Here is a 24,029-nt window from a genome sequence, read left to right as displayed (position 1 = left end):
GGCATGGTGCAGTTAAAACACAAAGCAACAAATACTGGACTGAAAGTGTTGTATCCGATTGCACGCAGCATAAGAAATAAATTGGATGATCTTAAAATACAGCTACAGATTGGCAAGTATGACATTGTGGCCATCTCTGAAACTTGGCTAAAGAATGGCTGCCATTGGGGGTTGAACATCCAAGGATATACATATATCGGAAAGATAGGTTAGTAGGCAGATGGGGCAGTGGCCCTGTGTATAAGAAACGATATTAAATCATTAGACAGGGATGACATAGGATCGGTAGGTGTAGAGTCTCTATGGATTGAGTTAAGAAATGGCAAGGGTGAAAGGGCCCTAATGGCAGTTGTATACAGGCCTCCAAACAGCAGCCGGGATGTGAATTATAAATTATAGCAGGAGACAGGAAAGGCATGGCAGAAGGGTAATGTCATGATAATCATTGGGAATTTTAACATGAAAGTGGATTGGGAAAACTAGGCCAATACAAGACCACAAGAGAGAGAATTTGTAGAAAGTCTAAGGAATGGCTTTTTAGAACAGCTTGTTGTTGAGCCCATAGCAGATCCTAGAACATAGAACGATACAGCACAGTACAGGCCCTTCGGCCCACAATGTTGTGCCAACCTTTAGATCCTGCCCCCCATATAACCCTCCACCTTAAATTCCTCCATATACCTGTCTAGTAGTCTCTTAAATTTCACTACTGTATCTGCCTCAGGCAGTGTATTCCATGCACCAACCACTCTCTGAGTAAAAAACCTTCTTCTAATATCCCCCTTGAACTTCCCACCCCTTACGTTAAAGCCATGTCCTCTTGTATTGAGCACTGGTGCCCTGGGGAAGAGGTGCTGGCTGTCCACTCTATCTATTCCTCTTAATATCTTGTATAGCTCTATCATGTCTCCTCTCATCCTCCTTCTCTCTAGAGAGTAAAGCCCTAGCTCCCTTAATTTCTGATCATAATGCGTACTCTCTAAACCAGGCAGCATCCTGGTAAATCTCCTCTGTACCTTTTCCAATGCTTCCACATCCTTCCCATAGTGAGGCGACCAGAAGTGGACATAGTACTCCAAATGTGGCCTAACCAGAGTTTTATAGAGATGCATCATTACCCTGCGACTCTTAAACTCTATCCCTCGACTTAGGAAAGCTAACACTCCATAAGCTTTCTTAACTACCCTATCTACCTGTGAGGCAACTTTCAGGGATCTGTGGACATGTACCCCCAGATCCCTCTGCTCCTCCACACTTCCATGTATCTTGCCATTTACTTTGTACTCTGCCTTGGAGTTTGTCCTTCCAAAGTGTACCACCTCACACTTCTCTGGGTTGAACTCCATCTGCCACTTCTCAGCCCACTTCTGCATCCTATCAATATCTCTCTGCAATCTTCAACAATCCTCTACACTATCCACAACACCACCAACCTTTGTGTCACCTGCAAACTTGCCAACCCACCCTCTACCCTGACACCCAAGTTGTTAATAAAAATCATGAAAAGTAGAGGTCCCAGAACCGATCTTTGTGGGACACCACTAGTCACAACCCTCCAATCTGAATGTATTCCCTCCACCATGACCCTCTGCTTTCTGCAGGCAAGCCAATTCTGAATCCACCTGACCAAACTTCCCTGGATCCCATGCAGTTTGGGAAGTCAAAGCTTGTATGTGTTTGTGACAAGATCTGAAGGATTGTTCTAAAGTGGACTGTTCCTTTAAGAGAGAGAGGGAGAGAGGGAGCGAACAGCTCGTGTACTAATTCAACAGCAGGGACAGAGAGAAAGTCTGTGAGTTGCCTTGGAAACTGGAGCTATATGATGGACAGCTCGTGTTCAGCACTTGGAGCAAGTGCTCGTGTTCAGCATGCAAGGTCAGTCGACTTTTTAATCAGACACACGACGCCAGAGGCAAGGAGGACACTGGTGAGCTTTGTGTGCCACGACAAGGGTGGGGTTTTTGCTCACAGTGTGGACAAAGTGGTGACCGGTGGGGAGCTATCGGTGTGTTTAACTCTGGTTTGGGTTGATAACTCCACCACAGAAGACGGCATCCTCTTTTTGTGGTCCCAGTTGGTGACTGTAAGTTTCGGGAGCGGGAGGATGACGTGAAGGATCGGCATCGGCATCAGGAAAACAAACCAACTCTCTTTCTGTCTCTCTCCAACTCTACTCAAATCAAATTCCAGAACTGAACTGATTACTTACCATACCACCGTAAGACTGTATCACCTAATCACCTGAGCTGGGGAAGCTTGGGAACCTTATTTACTCACCTATATATATGCATATACTCTGCTAACCTGTTTACCTTATCTTGTTTTATATTACTTTATTCACGTAGTTACTAATAAAATAGAGTTTATAACTAAAGACTCAGACTCCAGGTGTGTCCATTTCTGCTGGTTCTTTTTAACCTGTCACGGGATACGTAACAGTGTCTGTCACCATAAAAGGTGTAAGGACCTTGAATAACAAGTGTAGGGAACCTCGCATTTCAAGAGATATTGAGGACTGGTAAAGAAAAAAAAGGAGGTGCATAGCAAGTATAGGCAGGTAGGAACAAATGAGGTGCTTATTGAGTAAAAGAAATGCAAAAAACACTTAAGAAAGAAATCAAGTGGGATAAAAAAAAGGGATATGGATGCCCTAGCAGACAAGGTAAAAGGAGAATCCTAAGGGATTCTACAGATATGCAATAGTGAAAGGATTGCAAGGGAGAAAATTGGTCTTCTGCAAGATCAGAATGGTAAGCTATGTGTGGAGCCAAAAGATGTGAGAGGTCTTAAATAATTTTTTTCCTTATGCTTTTATTCAGGAGACAGGCACAGAGTGTATAGAAGTGAGGCAAAGCAACAGGAACTTCATGGACCCTATACAGATTACAGAGCAGGAGGTGTTTGCTTTCGAGGCAAACCAGGGTGGATAAATCCCTAGGGCCTGACAAGGTCTTCCCTTGGACTCTATGGGAGGCAAATGTACAAACTGCCGTGGCCCTAGCAAAGATATTTCAATAATCCTGAGTGACAGAAGAGATACCAGAGGATTGGAGGATAGCCAATGTTACTCCACTGTTTACATGGACTGATTAAGGATAGTCAGCATGGTTTTGTGTGTGTTAGGTCATGTCTAAACAATCTTATAGAGTGTTCTGAGGAGGCTACCATGAAAGTGGGTGAAGGCAAGCCAGTGGATATTGTCTACATGGATTTTTGCAAGGCATTTGATAAGGTTCCAAATGGGAGGCTAGTCAAGAAAGTTCAGCCACTCAGCATTTTACATGAGGTAGTAAACTGGATTAGACATAGGCTTTGTAGGAAAAGCCAAAGAAGCCAGGTAGTACATGGTTGCCTCTCTGACTAGATGCCTATGACTAGTTGAGTACCACAGGAATCAGTGCCATTGTTGTGTCATCTATATCAACAATTTGGATGATAATGCGGTTAATTGGCTTCAGCAAATTTGCAGATGACACCAAGATTGGGGGTGTAGTGGACAGCAAGGAAGGCTATCATGGCTTGCAGAGGCATTTGAATTAGCTGGAAAAATGGCATGAAAAATGGTAGATGAAATTTACTGGAGACAAATGAGAGGTGTTGCACTTCAGTAGGACCAACCAGGGTAGTTCTTAAACAGTGAACACTAAGGCACTGAAGAGTGTGGTAGAGCAAAGGGATCTAAGAATACAGGTCCACAATTCATTGAAAATAGTGTCACAAGTGGATAGAATCGTAAAGACAGCTTTTGAAACATTGGCCTTCATGAATAAAAGTATTGAGTACAGGAGGTGAGATGTTATGTTGAAGTATAAGACATTGGTGAGGCCTAATTTGAAGTATTGTGTAGAGTTTTGATCACCTATTTACAGGAAAGTTGTAAATAGGGTTGAAAGAATGCAGCAAAAATTTACAGGGATGTTGCTGGGACTGGAGGGCCTAAGTTATAAGGAAAGATTGAATAGGCTAGGGCTTTATTCCTTAGAATGTAGAAGATTGAGAGATTTGACAGAGTTATACAAAATTATGAGGGGTATTGATACTGTAAATACAATAGGCATTTTCCACTGAGGCTGGGTGGGACTACAACCAGAAGTCATGTGGTAAGGGTGAAAGGTGAAAAGTTTAAGAGGAACATGATGAGAAACTTCTTCATACCAACTGATGAGCTGCCTTAATAACTGTTGTCCAGTAGCACTCACAGTTACAGTGGTGAAATGCTTTGAGAGATTGGTCATAACTAGAACCTACTCCTGCCTCACCAAGGCCTGGGCCCACTGCCATTTGCCTATCACAACAATAGGTCTATGGCAAATGCAGTCTCAAAGGCACTTCACATGGCCCTAGATCACCTGGACAATACAAACACCTATATCAGGATGCTGTTCATTTACTAGAGCTCAGCATTTAACAACCTTCATTCCCACAGTCCAGATTAATAAGCTACAGAACATGGGCCTTTGTACCTCCCTCTGCAACTGGATTCTCTACTTCCTAACCAGAAGATCACAATCTCTGCGGATTGGAAATAACATCTTCTCCTCATTGACAATCAACACTGGTGCACATCAGGGGTGTGGCTTAGCCCACTGCTCTACTCTGTCTATACCCATGACTGTGTGGCTAGGCATAGCTCAAATATCATCTATAAATTTGTTGGTAGAAACTCAGATGAAAATGAGAGAGCGTACAGAAGCAAGATATACCAGCTAGTTGATGCAGCACTAACCATGCACTCAACGTAAGACGAAAGAGCTGATTGTGGACCAGTAAGGGTAAGATGAGGGAATATGAACTAACTCAAACTACCTGCGTCTCAATATCACCAAGACCAAGGAGATGGTGGTGGACTTTAGGAGATCTAGGCCTCATATGGAGCCAGTGATCATTAATGGAGAATGTGTGGAGCAGGTTAAGACCTACAAGTATCTGGGAGTACAGTTAGACGAGAAGCTAGACTGGACTGCCAACACAGATGCCTTGTGCAGGAAGGCACAGAGTCGAATGTACTTCCTTAGAAGGTTGGCATCATTCAATGTCTGTAGTGAGATGCTGAAGATGTTCTATAGGTCAGTTGTGGAGAGCGCCCTCTTCTTTGTGGTGGCGTGTTGGGGAGGAAGCATTAAGAAGAGGGACGCCTCACGTCTTAATAAGCTGGTAAGGAAGGCGGGCTCTGTCGTGGGCAAAGTACTGGAGAGTTTAACATCGGTAGCTGAGCGAAGGGCGCTGAGTAGGCTACGGTCAATTATGGATAACTCTGAACATCCTCTACATAGCACCATCCAGAGACAGAGAAGCAGTTTCAGCGACAGGTTACTATCGATGCAATGCTCCTCAGACAGGATGAAGAGGTCAATACTCCCCAATGCCATTAGGCTTTACAATTCTACCGCCAGGACTTAAGAACTTTTTAAAGCTATTATTAATGCTTTTTGAGATGGTGATTTAGATGCATATCATATTTTTTTTTTACTGAGTTAAGTATTGTATGTAATTAGTTTTGCTACAACAAGTGTATGGGACATTGGAAAAAAGTTGAATTTCCCCATGGGGATGAATAAAGTATCTATCTATCTATCTATCTATCTAATCCTCATAAAGGGATCATAAGTAGGGAGAGTGAGTAATTTCCTGGGTGTCAAGATCACTGAGGATCTAACCTGGTCCCAACATGTCAATGCAGCTATAAACAAAGGCAATACAGCAGCCATATTTCATATTATCCAGTTTGGATAAGTACGTCAATGGTAGAGATATGGAGGGCTATGATCCTGGTACAAGTCAATGGGAGTAGGCAGTTTCGGTTGTTTTTGCATGGACTGGATGGGCCAAAGGACTGTTCCTGTGCTGTATTTTTCTATGACTCTGTAACTGTAGCTAAACTTGTAGCACAGTTGCAGATTGGCAGGTATGATGTTGTGGGCATCACTGAATTGTAGCTGAAAGAAGATTATAGCTGGGAGCTTAATGTCCAAGGACTCACATTGTATCGAAAGGACAGGCAAGTAGGCAGAGGGGGTGTGTTGGCTCTGTTGGTATAATATTAAATTAGATTGTTAGAAAAGTAAATCAATTGCAGTAAGTTTATATATGTATATTAAATAGTGCAAAAACATAAATAGGATCAGAAGGTGTTGAATCATTGTGGCGAGAGCTAAGAAACTGCAAAGGTAAAAAGACACTGATGGAAGTTATAAACAGAGCCCCAAACAGTAGTAAGGATGTGGTCTACAAATTACAATGAGAGATACAAAATCACAATGTTGCCATAGTCTTGGGGGGGGGGGGGGGGTTTCAATATACAGGTAGATGGGAAAATTAGGTTGGTGCTGGATCCCAAGATGGGGAATTTCTAGGACGCCTACAAGATGTCTTTTTAAAACAGCTCATGGTTGAGCTCACTAGGGGATCAGCTATTCTGGATTGGGCATTGTGCAATAAACCAGAGGAAAGCTTGAGGTGAAGGAACCCTTAGGAGCCAGTGATCATGATAGAATTCACCCTGAAATTTGAGAAGGAGAAGTTAAAATCAGATGTATCAGTATTACAGTGGAATAAAAGGAGTTACAGAGCCATGAGAGAGGAAATTGACTGGAAAGGAACACTGACAGGGATGATGGCAGAGCAGCAATAGCTGGAATTTTTGGGAGCTATTTGCAAGGTACAGGATATATACATTCCAAAGAAAAAGAAGTATTCTAAAAACAGGATGACACAACAAGAGAAGTCAAAACTTATGTTATGGCTTGTTATGGCTAACAAGAGAAGTCAAAACTAACACAAAAGCCAACGAGAAGGCATATAGTAGATCAAAAGTTAGTGGGAAGTTGGAGGATTGACAAGCTTTTAAAAAACAACAGAAGGTAACTAAAAAGGTCATAAAAAAGTAAGCTAGCCAATAATATTAAAAAGGATACAAAAGCTTCTTCAGATATATAAGTTGTAAAAGAAAGGTGATAGTAGATATTGGACTACTGGAAAATGATGCTAGAGAGGTAGTAATGAGAGATAAGGAAATGGCAGACAAACTGAATAATTAACAAGAGAAAATCTGCAGATGCTGTAAATCCAAACAACACACACACACAATGCTGGAGGAACTCAGCAGGCCAGGCAGCATCTATGGACAAGAGTATAGATGACGTTTCGGGCCAAGACCCCCATCAAGATTGGAGAAGAAAAGATGAGGGGCCAGAGTAAAAAGTTTGGGGGAGGGGAGGAAGAACGCAAAGTGATGGATGAAACCAGGAGGGGAGAAGGATGAGCTGAAGAGTTGGGAAGTTGACTGGAGAAAGAGATACAGGGTTGGAGAAGGGGGAAGCTGATAGGAGAGGACAGAAGGCCATGGAGGAAAGAAAAGAAGGAGCTTCAGAGAGAGGTGATGGGCAGGTAAGGATATAAGGTGAGAAAGGGAAATGGGAATGAGGAATGGTGAAGGAGAAGGGTTGAGGCATTACCGAAAGTTCGAGAAATCAATGTTCATGCCATCAGGTTGGAGACTACCCAAATGGAATATAACGTGTTGCTCTTCCATGCCAAGTGCGGCCTCATTGCAAAAGTAGAGGAGGCCATGGACTGACATGGAGGAATAGGAATGGGAAATGGAATTAAAATGGGTGGTTACTGGGAGATCTGGCTTTTTCTGGTGGATGGAGCATAGGTGCTTGGCAAAGTGGTCTGTCAATCTACATCAGGTCTCACTGATATTCAGAAGGCCAACTGGGAGCACCGGACATGACCCCAACAGACTCACAGGTGAAGTATCACCTCATCTGGAAGGACTGTTTGGGGCCCTGAATGGTAATGAGGGAGGAGATGTAAGGGTAGGTGTAGCACTTGTTCTGTTTGCAAGAGTAAGTGCCAGGAGGGAGATCAGTGGGGAGGAAAGAATGGACAAGGGAGTCGCATAGGGAACGATCCCCGCAGAAAACAAGAAGTGTGGGGGGGGGGTGGGAGGGAAAAATGTACTTGGTGGTGGGATCCCACTGAATATGGCAGAAGTTACAGAGAATTATGCTGAATGCAGAATAAGTATTTTGCAGAAGTATTTTGCATCAGCCTTCATTATGGAGGACACCAGCAGTATGCCAGATGTTCAAGAGTGTCAGGGGGCAGAAGTGTGAAGTTCTGTCACTTCTCACTTCTGCCCCCTGAACAACGTTCTTGGGAAAATGAAAGGTCTGAATGTAAATAAGTCACCTGGACCAGATGGTGTACACCCCTAGGGTTCTGAAAGAGGTGGCTAAAGGGGTTGTGGAGGCATTAGTAATAACATTTCAAGAATTAATTGATTCCAGCATGCTTCAGAAGGTATGGAAAATTGCAAATGTCACTCCACAGATAAAAGAAAGGAAATTATAGGCCAGTTAATCTCACCTAGGTAGTTAGGAAGATGTTGAAGTTATTTGTTAAGGATGTGGTTTTGGGGTACATGATAAAATAGGCCATAGGCCATGGTTTCCTTAAGGGAAAATCTTGCCTGTGGAATTCTTTGACGATATAACCAGCAGGATAGACAAAGTGGATGTTGTGTACTTAGATTTCCAGAAGGTGCCACACATGAAGCTGCTTAACAAGAGCCCATGGTATTATAGGAAAGATACTAGCATGAATAGAGCTTTTGCTGATTAGCAGGAGGCAAAGAGTGGGAATAAAGGGAGCCTTTTCTATTTGGCTGCCAGTGACTAGTGGTGTTCCGCAGGGACAGTGTTGGGATGCTTCTTTTTGAGTTATGTGTCAATGATTTGGACAATGGAATTGATGGCTTTGTGATCAAGTTTGTGAATAATATGAAGACAGGTGGAGGAGCAGGTAGTTTTAAGTAAGCTGAGAGGCTGCAGAAGGACTTAGACAGATTAGGAAAATGGACCAAAAATGGCAGATGGAATACAGTGTCAGGAAGTGTACATTCGTGCAATTTTGTAGAAGAAATAAAAGTGTAGACTATTTTCTACATGAAAAGAGAATTCAAAAATTTGAGGTGCAAAGGGACTTGGGAGTTCTCCTGCAGAATTCTCTAAAGGTTAATTTGCAGTTTGAGTCAGTGATTAGGAAAGCAAATGTGATGCTAGAAATATAGAAACATAGAAAACCTACAGCACAATACAGGCCCTTCACAATACAAAGATGTGACGAACATGTCCCTACCTTAGAACTACCTAGGGTTACCCTTAGCCCTCTATCTTTCTAAGTTCCATGTAGCCATTCAGGAGTCTCTTAAAAGACCCTATCGTTTCCGCTTCCACCACCGCCGCCAGCAGCCCATTCCACGCACTCACTACTGCCTGCATAAAAAACTTACCCAACATCTCCTCTGTACCTACTTCCAAGCACCTTAAAACTATGCCCTCTCGTGCTAGCCATTTCAGCCCTGGGGAAAAGCTTCTGACTAGCCACACAATCAATGCCTCTCATTATCTTGTAACACCTCTATCAGGTCACCTCTCATCCTCCATTGCTCCACGGAGAAAAGGCCGAGTTCATGCAACCTATTCTCACTCTCATAAGGCACGCTCTCCAACACAGGCAACATCCCTGTAAATCTCTTCTGCACTCTTTCTATGGTTTCCACGTTCTTCCTGTAGTGAAGCAACCAGAATATTTAGCAATCATTTGAAGAGGACTCGAATATAAAAGCAAAGATGTAATGATAGGGCTTTATAAAGCACTGGTGAGGCCTCATTAAAGTATTGTAGACAGTTTTGGGCCCCTTATTTAAGAAAGGATGAGCTGACATTGGAGAGGTTTCAAAGGATGTTCATGAAAATGAACCTGGGATTGAAAGGCTTGTCACATATGTGGAGTGTTTGATGGCTCTAGGCCTGTACTCACAGGAATTCAGAAGAATGAAACCTACTGAGTGTCGAAATGCCTCGATAAGATGGATGTGGAAAGGATGTTTCCTTTAATGGGTGAGTCTACACCTGAGGATACAGCCTCAAAACAGTGGGACGTCCATTTAGAACAAAGATAAAGAAGAATTTCCATAGCCAGAGAGTGGTGAATCTGTGGAATTTGTTGCCACGGGTGATTGTGGAGGCCAAGTCTTGGGGTACATTTAAGGCAGAGGTTATAGGTGTTTAATTCGTCAGGGCATAGGGGATATGAGGGAAGGCAGGAGATTGGTGCTGAGTGGGAAAATGGATCACGCAGGATAAAATGGCAGAGCAGACTCGATGTGTGTGTGTGTGTGTGTGTGTGTGTGTGTGTGCGTGCGTGCGTGCATGCGTGCGTGCAAGGATCCCAGAATGTGACAGCATGGATCATGGCTAGATAAGGTAATGAAGGAAACATACCTCCAGGGTGGTAAGGGTGAGGAACAAGCTAGTGGAAGTTCAATTGCAACACTTAACAGAAGAATGGATAGGTACATGAATGAGAAGGGTATGAAGAACTATGGTCTGGGTGCAGGTACATTGGCATGGACAAGATGGGCCAAATAGCCTATCCCCGTGCTATAATGTTCTATTGCGTCATTAGCTGAGGACATAGAAAATGAGAGCAGTATAGGTTCAAATGCATAGAACATTCATTAGGCAACACCACACTATGAGAAGGGCATGAATGCACAGAGAAAGATTGGGTAAGATCCACTAGGATATTGCCTGGGATGGAATGTCTCAGTATGACGAAAGACTGAATAAGCTGGATCTGTATTCCTTGGAGAAGAAAAAGCTGAAGGAGGACCTCGCAGAGTTATACAGGATGATGAGCAGTACAGAGTACGAACCTCCCAACCACACAGCACGGGTTCAGGGTAAGGAGCAGATACGGGTCCCCCTACCTGTTAGGTGATGATGGTAGAGTGACACTTGCCGGAGGGTCCTGAAGAGCTGCTGCTTCACACGGGCACACTCTGAGACAGGCACCTGGAAAACCAGGAAGACAAATATAAAAATCTCCATTCCAAGCAAATCATACAATTCACTACAAAGTCTGACCCAGGAATGGCGTGTAACAAAGTACTGAACACACAGGACATCCAAAATATTCACACACAGAATCAAAGATAGGGTACACCGTCTCTCAGCAGGAAGGAACATGCAGAGACAAATGGAGAGTGCTAAAAGTCAGGATGAAGTTCAAGGAATCTTCAGCAGTTGTCCAGACCAATAAAGGCCTGTATTATAGAACAAATAATGATACACTACAGAACAAGTCATGATGTTGTGCCAACCTTTGAACTTACTCTAAGATCAATCTGACCCTTCCCTCCAATATAACCTATTTTTCTAACATCCATGCGTCTATCTAAATGTTTTTAAATTACATGTATAGGAAACAGGGAGCAAATAAGGTACTTGAGGAGTATAAAAAATGCAAAAAAAATTTAAGAAAGAAATCAGGAGGGCTAAAAGACATAAGCTTGCTTTGGCAGTCAAGGTGAAGGATAATCCAAAGAGCTTCTACAGGTATATTAATAGCAATAGGATAGTAAGGGATAAAATTGGTCCTCTTGAAGTGGTCCTCTTGGAGTGGTCGGCTATGTATGGAACCAAAAGAAATGGGGGAGATCTCAAATGATTTTTTTGCTTCTGTATTTACGAAGGAAACTGGCTTGGAGTCAATATAAATACGGCAAACAAGTAGTGAGGTCATGGAACCTATACAGATTGAAGAGGATGAGGTGCTTGTCATCCTGAGGTAGATCAGAGTAGATAAATCCCCAGGACCTGACAGGGTATTCCCTCGGAACTTGAAGGAGACTAGTGTTGAAATTGCAGGGGCCCTGGCAGGTATATTTAAAATGTCCGTATCTACAGGTCAGGTGCCAGAAGATTGGAAGATAGCTCAAGTTGTTCTGTTGTTTAAAAAAGGCTCTAAAAGTAATCCGGGAAATTATAGGCCGGTAAGTTTGACATCAGTAGTAGGTAAATTATTGGAAGGAGTACTAAGAGATAGGATCTACAAGTATTTGGATAGACATGGTCTTATTAGGGAGAGTCAACATGGCTTTGTTCGTGGTAGGTCATGTTTAACAAATCTATTAGAGTTTTTCAAGGAGGTTACCAGGAAAGTGGATGAAGGGAAGGCAGTGGATGTTGTCTACATGGACTTCAGTAAGGTCTTTGACAAGGTCCTGCATGGGAGGTTAGTTAGGAAGATTCAGTTGCCAGGTATACATAGTGAGGTAGTAAATTGGATTAGACATTGGCTCAATGGGAGAAGTCAGAGAGTGGTAGTGGAGGATTGCTTCTCTGAGTGGAAGCCAATGACTAGTGGTTTGCCACAGGGATCGGTGCTGGATCCATTGTTATTTGTCATCCATATCAATGATCTGGTTGATAATGTGGTAAATTGGATAAGCAAATTTGCTGATGATACAAAGATTGGAGGTGTAGTGGACAGTGAGGAAGGTTTTCAAAGCTTACAGAGGGATTTGGACCAGCTGGAAAAATGGGCTGAAAAATGGCAGATGGAGTTTAATACAGACAAGTGTGAGGTATTGCACTTTGGAAGGACAAACCAGAGTAGAACATGCAAGGTAAATGGTAGGGCACTGAGGAGTGCAGTAGAACAGAGGGATCTGGGAATACAGATACAAAATTCCCTAAAAGTGGCGTCACAGGTAGATAGGGTAGTAAAGAGAGCTTTTGGTGCATTGGCCTTTATAAATCAAAGTATTGAGTTTGAGTTGGAATGTTATGGTGAGGTTGTATAAGGCATTAGTGAGGCCAAATTTGGAGTATTGTGTGCAGTTTTGGTCACCGAATTACAGGAAGGATATTAATAAGGTAGAAAGAGTGAAGAGAAGGTTTACAAGGTTGTTGCTGGGACTTGAGAAACTGAGTTACAGAAAAAGGTTGAATAGGTTAGGAATTTATTCCCTGTAGCGTAGAAGAACGAGGGGAGATTTGATAGAGGCATATAAAATTATGAATGGGTATAGATAGAGTGAATGCAAACAGGCTTTTTCCACTGAGGCTAGGGGAGAAAAAACCAGAGGACATGGGTTAAGAGTGAAGGGGGAGAAGTTTAAAGGGAACATTAGAGGGGGCTTCTTCACACAGAGAGTGGTGGGAGTGTGGAATGAGCTGACAGATGAAGTATAAATGTGGGCTCACTTTTAACATTTAAGAACAGCTTGGACAGGTACATGGATGAGAGGTGTATCGAGGGATATGTTCCAGGTGCAGGTCAGTGGGACTAGGCAGAAAAATGGTATGGAACATCCAAGAAGGGCCAAAAGGCCTGTTTCTGTACTGTAATGTTCTATGGTTCTAAAGTTGTGCCGAGCATGTCCCTACCTTAGAAATTACTAGGCTTACCTGTAGCCCTCTAGTTTTCTAAGCTCCATGTACCTATACAAAAGTCTCTTAAAAGACCCTATTGTAGCCACCTCCACCACCGTTGCCGGCAGCCCATTCCATGCACTCACCACTCTCTGAGTAAAAAACTTACCCCTGACATCTCCTCTGTACCTACTCCCAAGCACCTTAAATCTGTGACCTCTTGTGGCAACCATTTCAGCCCTGGGAAAAAGCCTCTGACTATCCACACGATCAATGCCTCTCATCATCTAATACACCTCTATCAGGTCACCTCTCATCCTCTGTCGCTCCAAGGAGAAAAGGCCGAGTTCACTCAACCTATTCTCATAAGGCATGCTCCCCAATCCAGGCAACATCCTTGTAAATCTCCTCTGCACACTTTCCATTGCTTTCACATCCTTCCTATAGTGAGGTGACCAGAACTGAGCACAGTACTCCAAGTGGGGTCTGACTACTTAGCTGCAACATTACCTCTCAGCTCCTGAATTTAATTCCACGATTGATGAAGGCCAATATACAGTACACTGTCTTAACCACAGAGTCAACCTGCGCAGCTGCTCTGAGCGTCCTGTGGACTCGAACCCCAAGATCCCTCTGATCCTCCACACTGCCAAGAGTCTTATCATTAATACTATATTCTGCCATCATATTTAACCTACCAAAAGGAACCACTTCACACTTATCTGGGTTGAACTCCATCTGCCACTTCTCAGCCCAGTTTTACATCCTATCAATGTCCTACTGTAATCTCTGACAGCCTCCACACTATCCACGACACCTCCAACCTTTATGTCATCAGCAAACTTACTAACTAATCCCTCCACTTCCTCATCCAGGTCATTTGTAAAAATCACAAAGAGTAAGGGTCCCAGAACAGATCCCTAAGGCACTCCACTGGTGACCAACCTCCATGCAGAATATGACCCCTCTACAACCACACTTAGCCTTCTATGGGCAAGCCAGTTCTGTATCAACAAAGCAATGTCCCCTTAGATCCCATGCCTCCTTACTTTCTCAATAAGCCTTGTATGGGGTATCTTATCAAATGCCTTGCTGAAATCCATATACACTACATCTACTGCTCTTCCTTCATCAATGTGTTTAGTCACATCCTCAAAAATTCAATCAGGCTCGTAAGACCTGCCCTTGACAAAGCCATGCTAACTATTCCTAATCATATTATACCTCTCCAAATGTTCATAAATCCTGCCTCTCAGGATCTTCTCCATCAACTTAACAACCACTGAGGTAAGACTCACTGGTCTATAATTTCCTGGGCTATCTCTACTCCCTTTCTTGAATAACGGAACAACATCCGCAACCGCAATCCACAATTGTGTTCAATTCTGGTCACCTCATTATAGGAAGGATATGGAAGCTATGGAGAGGGTGCAGAGGAGATTTACCAGGATGTTGCCTGCTTTGGAGAACAAGTCATATGAAGCTAGGTTAGCAGAGCTGGGACTTTTCTCTTTGGAATGTAGAAGAATGAGAGGGGACTTGATAGAGGTCTACAAGATTATGAGAGGCACAGATAGGGTGGATAGTCAGCACCTGTTTCCCAGGGCACCAACAGCAAACACCAGAGGGCATATGTACAAAATTAAGGGAGGGAAGTTTAGGGAAGACATCAGGGGTAAGTTTTTTTACACAGAGGGTTGTGAGTGCCTGGAATGACTTGCCAGGGATGGTGGTGGAGGCTAAGACATTAGGGGTATTTAAGAGCCTCTTGGACAGGCGCATGGATGAAAGAAAAATAGAGGGTTATGGGGTAGTGTGGGTTTAGTACTTTTTTTAAAGGATTATATGGGTCGGCACAACATGGAGGGCTGAAGGGCCTGTACTGTGCTGTAGTGTTCTATGGTTCTATGGCTTAAACCTCCAATCCTCCAGAACCCTTCCCATTACCATTGATGATGCAAAGATTATTGCCAGAGGCTCAGCAATCTCCTCCCTCGTCTCCCACTGTAGCCTAGGGTACAACTCATCCGGTCCCAGCAATTTATCCAACTTGATGCTTTCCAAAAGATCCAGCACATCCTCTTTCTTAATATCTACATGCTTAAGCTTTTCAGTCTGCTGCAATTGATCACTACTCTCACGAAGATCCTTTTCCATAGTGAATACTGAAGTAAAGTATTCATTAAGTACCTCTGCTATTTCCTCCGGTTCCATACAAACTTCCCCACTGTCACACTTGATAGGTCCTATTCTTTCACGTTTTATCCTCTTGCTCTTCACATACTTGTAGAATGCCTTGGGGTTTTCCTTAATCCTGCCTGCCAAGGCCTTCTCATGGCCCCTTCTAGCTCTCCTAATTTCCTTAAGCTCCTTCCTGTTAACCTTAAAATCTTCTAGATCTCTAACATTACCTAGCTCTCTGAACCTTTTGTAAGCTTTTCTTTTCTTCTTGACTAGACTTATTACAGCCTATGTACACCACAGTTCCTGTATATTACCATAACTTCCCTGTCTCTTTGGAATGTACCTATGCAGAACTCCACACAAATATTAACCATATAACCATATAACAATTACAGTACGGAAACAGGCCACCTCGGCCCTTCTAGTCCGTGCTGAATGCTTACTCTCACCTAGTCCCACCTACCTGCACTCAGCCCATAACCCTCCATTCCTTTCCTGTCCATATGCCTATCCAATTTTTTTAAATGACAAAATCGAACCTGCCTCTACCACTTCTACTGGAAGTTCGTTCCACACAGCTACCACCCTCTGAGTAAAGAAGTTCCCCCTCATGTTACCCCTAAACTTTTGCCCCTTAAATCTCAACTCATGTCCTCTTGTTTGAATCTCTCCTACTCTCAATGGAAAAAGCCTATCCACACCAACTCTATCTATCCCCCTCATAATTGTAAATACCTCTATCAAATCCCCCCTCAACCTTCTATGCTCCAAAGAATAAAGACTTAACTCGTTCAACCTTTCCCTGTAACTTAGGTGCTGAAACCCAGGTAACATTCTAGTTAGATGTATATTCCCCGAACATTTACTGCATTTCTTCCATACTTTTCCCTGGGAACATCTGTTTCCAATTTAAGCTTCCAATTTCCTGCCTGATAGCCTCATAATTCCCCTTACTCCAATTAAACACTTTTCTAACTTGTCTGTTCCTATCTCTCTCCAATGCTATTGTAAAGCAGATAGAATTATGATCACTATCTCCAAAATGCTCTCCCACTGAGAGATCTGACACCTGACCAGGTTCATTTCTCAATTCCAAATCATGTACAGTTCTCCTCTTGTAGGCTTATCTACATATTGTGTCAAGAAACCTTCCTGAACCCACCTAACAAACTCCACTCTATCTAAACCCCTTGCTCTAGGGAGATGCCAATCGATATTTGGGAGATTAAAAACTCCCATCACAACAACTCTGTTAGTATTACACCTTTCCAGGATATGTTTCCCTATCTGCTCCTCGATATCCCTGTTACTATTGGGCGACCTAGAAAAATCACCCTGTAAAGTTATCGACCCCTTCCTGTTCCTAATCTCCACCCAGAGACTCCGTAGACAATCCCTCCATGACGTCCACCTTTTCTGCAGCCGTGACATCATCTCTGATCAACAGTGCCACACCTCCACCTCTTTTGCCTCCCTCCCTGCCCTTTCTGAAACATCTAAAACCTGGCACTTGAAGTAACCATTCCTGTCTCTGAGCCATCCAACTCTCTGTAATGGCCACCACATCATATCTCCAAGTACTGATCCACGCTCTAACCTTATCTGCTTTATTCACAATACTCACTTTAAAATAGATACATCTCAAATCTTCGGTTTGAGTGAGCCAGCCGCCTCTTCCCCAGTCTCTTCAGTTTGGTTCCCACTTCCCAACAATTCCAGTTTAAATTTTCACCAGAAGCCTTAGCAAACCTCCCCACCAGGATATTGGTCCCCCTGGGATTCAAGTGCAACCCGTCCTTTTTGTACAGGTCACACCTGCCCCAAAAGAGGTCCTAATGATCCAGAAATCTGAATCCCTGCCTCCTGCTCCAATCCCTCAGCCACGCATTAATCCTCCACCTCATTCTATTCCTATTCTCACTGTCGCGTGGGACAGGCAATAATCCCGAGATTACTACCTTTGCAATCCTGTTTCTCAACTGCCTTCCTAACTCCCTGTAGTCTTTTTTCAGGACCTCTTCCATTTTCCTACCTATATCAATGGTACCAATATGTACCACGACCTCTAGCTGTTCTCTCTCCCACTGCAGGATATCTTGGACGCAATCTGAAACATCCCAGACCCTGGCACCTGGGAGGCAAACTACCATCCAATTTTCTTTCCTGCGTCCACAGAATCGCCTGACTGACCCCTTAACTATAGAGTCCCCTATCACTACTGCTTTCTTCTTTCTTTCCCTACCCGTCCTTATCAAATACCTTACTAAGATCCATATACATCACATTCACTGCTCTACCTTTATCAATGTACTTTGTCACATCGTCATAGATTTCAATCAGGCTCGTGAGGCATGACCATCCCTCACAAAGCCATACTAACTATCCCTATTCAGATTATGCTTCTCCAATTGTTCATAAATCCTGTCTCTATGAATCCTCCCCAAAACTTTGCTCACCACTGACATAAAACGCATTGGTCCATAACTCCCAGTGTTATTCCTACTTCCTTTCCTGAACAAAGGAATAACTTTTGCCACCCTCCATTCATCCAGTACAGCTCCTGTGGCTAGTGAAGACGCAAAGATCATCACCAAAGGCACAGCAATCTCTTCCCTCAAATCTCGTAGTATCTTATGAATCCTAATATTTTTCAAACTTTCTAACACATCCTCTTTCTTAACATCAATATGTTCAACCATATCTGACTGTTTTACATTGAGCTCACAATCATCAAGGTTCCTCTCAGGTTGAACATGGGCAAGGAACCCCCTCCTGAGTACTATCTACTGTCCTCCCTCAGGACAGTATGCTTCAACATGATGAACAGTTGGAATGGGTACAGAAAGCAGTGTTAGAACAGTGACATCTACCCAACCACATGGAACATTGTCTCATTCACAACAAGCAGGATAAACCCAATACACCGACCTGCCCAATTAGTGCATGCTCAACCATCAGGGAAGTGAAGGCAGTGATGTCAATAGCCTGCTCATAATGTCCAGTTTGGGATTCTCCATCTCAACCCAGGTTCCAGACATCATCTCAGCCTTGGTCCAAACAAGAGCCTTGAGCCTATCTTGAAGGAAGAGTTAAAGCAGCTGACCTCCAGCACAGCAGTTGCTTTTGAGTATTCTGTGAATAGCTGTGTTTGAGGTGTCAGTGCTGAGGATTTGTCTCAAGAGGCTTTGGCCCAGGGCTGAGCAATCTGTGGTCTTGGTGTTTAATGATGGTAGTCACATACTCCTCCTGCAGGATGTGGGAGGTCAGAGACACTTCCGGTGTCCGTGATAATTATAGCTGTGGATAGCTGCAGTTCCTGACTGACCACATCGAGCAGATGGAGCTTTGTTTGGACTCCAGGATGCTGAAAACATCATAGATAGCAGCTTTAGTGACATAATCACCCAGTGGATACAGGTAGGAAAGATGGAGGGATCAGGCAGACAGTCCCTCAGCCAGGGCTGCCTCTGATGTACAAAAGGCTGGGGCGGAGACAAGGAAAGAGATATAGTGATAGAAGACTTGATTATCATGGGGACAAACTGGTGAACCAGTGGCCATGAACAGGACTCCAGGATGGTGCATTACCAGGATCAAAGATGTTCTTTTCAAGGTTGAGAGTGCAGTAGCAAATGAAGGTCATAGTGCACAATGGCAGAAAAGGAATCGGATCCTGCATAGTGAATCTGGGGTGTTAGGCAGAAGGTTACTAAGTAGGATCTTCAAGAATTGTAAGCTCTGGATGCCACGTGCTAAGTGATGATAGGAATAAGCGGATAGGAGATGTGAATATGTGAGTGAGGACGTGGTGCAGGAGGGAGGGATTCATGTTCTTGGATCATTGAGGTCTCTTCTAGAGCAGTGGAGTGATGCATTTTGGGAAGTTAAGGCAGGGCAGGACATATACAGTGAATGGCAGAGTCTTGGGGACTGTTGTAAAACAGAGAGGCCTAGTACTACAAGTATGTAGTTCCCTGAAAATGGTGAGAATAATAAGTGCTGTGCCTCTGTTCAAGAAAGGAAGTAAAGATAATCCAGGTAATTTAGGCCAGTGAACATTAGGTCAGTGGTAGGGAACCTATTGATGAGAATACCTAAGAATACGATTAATGTGCATTTGGTCTACTTAGGGACAATCAACAAGACATTGTGAAAGGCAAGCAAAGCTATACAAACTTGATAGAGCATTTTAATGAGGTGACAAAGAAACTTGGATGAAAATAAGACAGTGAGTATTATGTACATGGACTGTAGAAAGGTATTTGAAAAGGTTCCATGTGGTAGGTTGTTACAAAAAATAAAGATCCACGGGAGGGTGAGTTGCAAGTTTGGTTTCAGAACTGGTTTGCCATTAGAAGGCAGAGAGCAGAGGTGGAAGGCTGTGATATTCTGGCTATAGGTCCATGACCAGTTGTGTTCTTCAAGAATCAGTTTTGGGATTTCTTTTGTTTGTCAGAATCAGAATCAGCATCAGGTTTATTATCACTGCCTGTGTTGTGAAATTTGTTAACTTAGCAGCAGCAATTCAATGCAACACATAATATAGAAGAAAAAAGCAAAAATAAAGTATATGAATATTGCATAAAGTAAAATTACTGTATATGAATATTGAATAGATTAAAAATTGTGCAAAAACAAAAATAATATATATTAAAAAGTGAGGTAGTGTTCAAGGATTCAATGTCCATTTAGGAATCGGATGGCAGAGGGGAAGAATCTGTTCCTGAATCACTGAGTGTGTACCTTCAAGCTGCTGTACCTCCTACCTGATGGTAACAATGAGAAAAAGGGCATGCCCTGGGTGCTAGGGGTCCTTAATAATAGACTTTCTGAGACACCACTCCTTGCTGATGTCCTGGGTACTTTGTAGGCTAGTACACAAGATGGAGCTGAGTAAATTTATGACCCTCTGTAGCTTCTTTCGGTCCTGTGCAGTAGCCACCCATACCAGACAATGAGGCAGCCAGTCAGAATGCTCTCCACAGTACACCTGTAGAGTCTTTGAGTGTTTTTGTTGACATACCAAATCTCTTCAAACTTCTAATGAAGTATAGTCACTGTTTTGCCTTCTTTAAAGCTACATCAATGTTTTGGGACCAGGTTAGATACTCAGAGATCTTGACACCCAGGAACTTGAAACTCTCTCCACTTCTGATCCTTCTATTGGTATGTGTTCCTTCATCTTATCCTTCCTGAATTCCACAATCAGCTCTTCATCTTAATGATGAGTGCAAGATTGTTGCTGTGACACCACTCTACTAGCTTCTCACTTCTGTAGGCCTTCTCATCTCCATCTGAGGTTCTATCAACAATGGTTGTTTCATTAGCAAATTTAAAGATGGTCTTTGAGCTGTGCCTAGCCACACAGTCATGTTTATACAGAGAGTAGAACAGTGAGCTAAGCACACACTCCTGAGGTGTACCAGTTTTGATCTTCAGCGAGAAGGAGATATTATTACCAATCCGCACAAATTGTGGTCTTCTGGTTAGGAAGTTGGGGATCCAATTGCAGAGGGAGGTACAGAGGCCCACGATCTATAACTTATCAATTAGGATTGCGGGAATGACGGTGTTAAATGCTGAGCTATAGTCGATGAACAGCATCCTGACATAGGTGTTCGTATTGTCCAGGTGGTCTAAGGCTATGTAAAGAACCATTGAGATTGCATCTGCCATTGGCCTATTGTGGAGATAGGCAAATTGCAGTAGGTCCAGATCTTTGCTGAGGCAGTTCAGTCTAGTCATGACCAACCTCTCAAAGCATTTCATTAATGTAGATGTGAACGCTACTGGGCAACAGTTATTAAGACAGCTCACATTATTCTTCTTAAACACTGGTATAATTGCTGCTTTTTTAAAGCAAGTGGGAACTTCCACCCATAGCAGTAAGAGGTTGAAAAAGTCCTTGAATACTCCCGCCAGTTGGTTGGCAGAAGTTTTCAGAGCCTAACCAGGTACTCCATCGGGGCCTTCCGCCTTGCAAGGGTTCACCCTCTTTAAGAACACCCTAACATTGGCCTCTGAGACAAAGATTACAGGGTCACCAGGTACAGCAGGGACCTTCACAGCTGTAGTTATATTCTCCCTTTCAAAGTGGGTATAGAAGGTTCATCTGGTATTGAAGAATCAATGCCATTCATGCTATTGGGTTTCGCTTTGTAGGAAGCAATGTCTTGCAAACCCTGCCAGAGTTGCTGTGCATCTGATGTCACTTCCAACCGCAATCAAAATTAACTCTTTGCCCTTGAAATCGCCCTCCGCAAATTATACCTGGTTTTCTGGTACAAACCTGAGTCAACAGACTTGAATATCACAGATCTAGCCTTCAGCAGACAATGTACCTCCTGGTTCATCCATGGCTTTCGGTTTGGGAATGTACAGCAAGTCTTTGTAGGCACACACTCATCCACACAGGTTTTAATGAAGTCTGTAACAACTGCAGCATATTCATCCAGATTCAAAAATGAATTCCTGAATACAGTCCAGTCCACCGACTCAAAGCAGTCTTGTAGGCTCTTCTGTGCTTCCCTTGTCCATACCTTCTTGGTCCTCACTATTGGTGCTGCAGTCTTCAGTCTCGGCCTGTACTCAGGGAGTAGAAGTATAGCCAGGTGATCAGACTTCCTGAAGTGAGGGCATTGAATAGCACGGTAGTGGTGTAACAATGGTCATTAAAACCTGTGTGGATGAGTTTCTTCTGGTATTGCAAGTGATCCATTGATGGTAATTGTTTAGTGATTTTTTTTTTCAGACTGGCCTGGTTAAAATCCCCCAAAATGAGGGTGAAGGCATCAGGGTACGCTGTTTTGTGCATATTGATCCCATTTCTCAGATCAACTAAAGCCTGATTGACATTGGCCTGAGGTGAAATCAAGGTGCACTGGCCTTCATCAATCGTGGGATTGAGTTTAAGAACCAAAAGGTAATATTGCAGCTACATAGGACCCTGGTCAGACCCCACTTGGAGTACTGTGCTCAGTTCTGGTCGCCTCACTGCAGGAAGGATGTACTACATAGAAAGGCAGCAGAGGAGATTTACAAGGATGTTGCCTGAATTGGGGAGCTGCCTTATGAGAATAGGTTGAGTGAACTCGGTCTTTTCTCCTTGGAACAACGGAGGATGAGAGGTGACCTGATAGAGGTGTTTAAGATGATGAGTGGCATTAATTGTGTGGATAGTCAGAGGCTTTTTCCCAGGGTTGAAATGGTTGCCACAAGAGGACACAGGTTTAAGGTGCTGGGGAGTAGCTACAGAGGAGATGTCAGGGGTAAGTTTTTTACTCAGAGAGTGGTGAGTGCGTGGAATGGTCTGCCAGCGATGGTGGTGGAGGCAGAAATGATAGGGTCTTTTAGAGACTCCTGGATGGCTACATGTAGTTTAGAAAAATAGAGGGCTATGGGTAAGGTAGGGACATGTTCAGCATAGCTTTGTGGGCCGAAGGGCTTGTATTGTGCTGTAGGTTTTCTATGTTTCTATGTTATACCACTACCACAATGATCACAGAAATTTCACGTGGTAGGTAAAATGCTAGATATAACTGCTAGATATTCCAGGTCTAGTGAGCAGAATTGGGACAGCGCTGATATACTTGTGCACCAAGAGGAGTTGATCATGAGGCATTCTCCTCCACCTCTGCTTTTGAGAGACTCTATAGATCTCTCCTGATATTTGTGATACATATGAATGATTTGGATGGATTAGCAAGATTTGTGGAGTTGTGGACAGTGTAATGGATAGTCAAGAAATACAGCGGGATATTGTTCAGGTATAGAGGTAAGTGGCAGATGGACCAGTTTAATCTGGGCAAGTGTGAAATGTTGTAATTTGGGAAGTCAAATGAAAAGAGAAAACATCTGATGAATGATATTCATCTTAATATCATTGAGGTATGAGCTATCTTGAAGGTCCAGTTCCATAGTTCACTGAAAATAGCTGGGGAAGTGGATAAGGTGGTTAGGAAGCTGTATGGCATTCTTGCTTTCATTGGTAGGGGTAGTGAGTAAAGAAGTCATGCTGCACCTATATGAAACTTTAGTAGACAGTACTTGGCGTATTGTGTGTCATTCTAATCACCTCATTATAGGAAGGATGTGGAGTGGGCGCATAAGAGGATGCAGCCTGTGTTAGAGGGCATTAGTTATAAGGAAATGTTCAAACTTTGGTTGTTCTCCCTAGAGAGTTAGAGGCTGTGTTTTTAAAGCTATTTAAATATTGAATTTTATTATATGTTATAGCCAAATAATAAAAAATCACTTTTTAAAATTATGAGAAGCATAGATAGGGTAGACAGTCAGAATCTGTTTTGGTAGAAATGTCAAATTCCTGAGGTTAGAGTAAGGGAGGTTTACAGGCAACAGAAGGGGCATTTTATTTTGGCAGATAGTGGTAGGTGTCTGGAATGGGTTGCCAAAGGTATTTGTGGAATCAGGCCATTTCAGGTAGACACATGAACATGAGTTTATCTAAAATGGCCTTTGAACATGATTATGAGTCTATCCAAAAGGGTGCTTTTAGGTAGGCACACGAATATGATGGGAATGTATATGGATGATACATAAGGAGAACCTTTATTATAAATTGGCATCAATATCAAATGGCCTGTCCAATGCTGTACT

At 43.1% G+C, this 24,029-nt stretch overlaps 1 protein-coding gene across 1 annotated transcript in view; it reads right to left on the bottom strand.

Annotated features, from left to right (window-relative positions):
- LOC140742090 (FYVE, RhoGEF and PH domain-containing protein 5-like) overlaps positions 1-24,029 on the bottom strand; it is a 309,076-nt gene that overhangs the window by 186,088 nt on the left and 98,959 nt on the right. Inside the window, exon 8 of the mRNA XM_073072916.1 lies at positions 10,781-10,865. Within this exon, the coding sequence (XP_072929017.1) occupies positions 10,781-10,865 (85 nt within the window). The remainder of the gene's footprint in view (positions 1-10,780; positions 10,866-24,029) is intronic.

This window comes from Hemitrygon akajei, chromosome 19, assembly GCF_048418815.1.
Source record: "Hemitrygon akajei chromosome 19, sHemAka1.3, whole genome shotgun sequence".
NCBI classification, from domain to species: domain Eukaryota; kingdom Metazoa; phylum Chordata; class Chondrichthyes; order Myliobatiformes; family Dasyatidae; genus Hemitrygon; species Hemitrygon akajei.
Note: the sequence above shows the minus strand (reverse complement) of the source record. Positions and strands in the feature narration are given on the sequence as shown.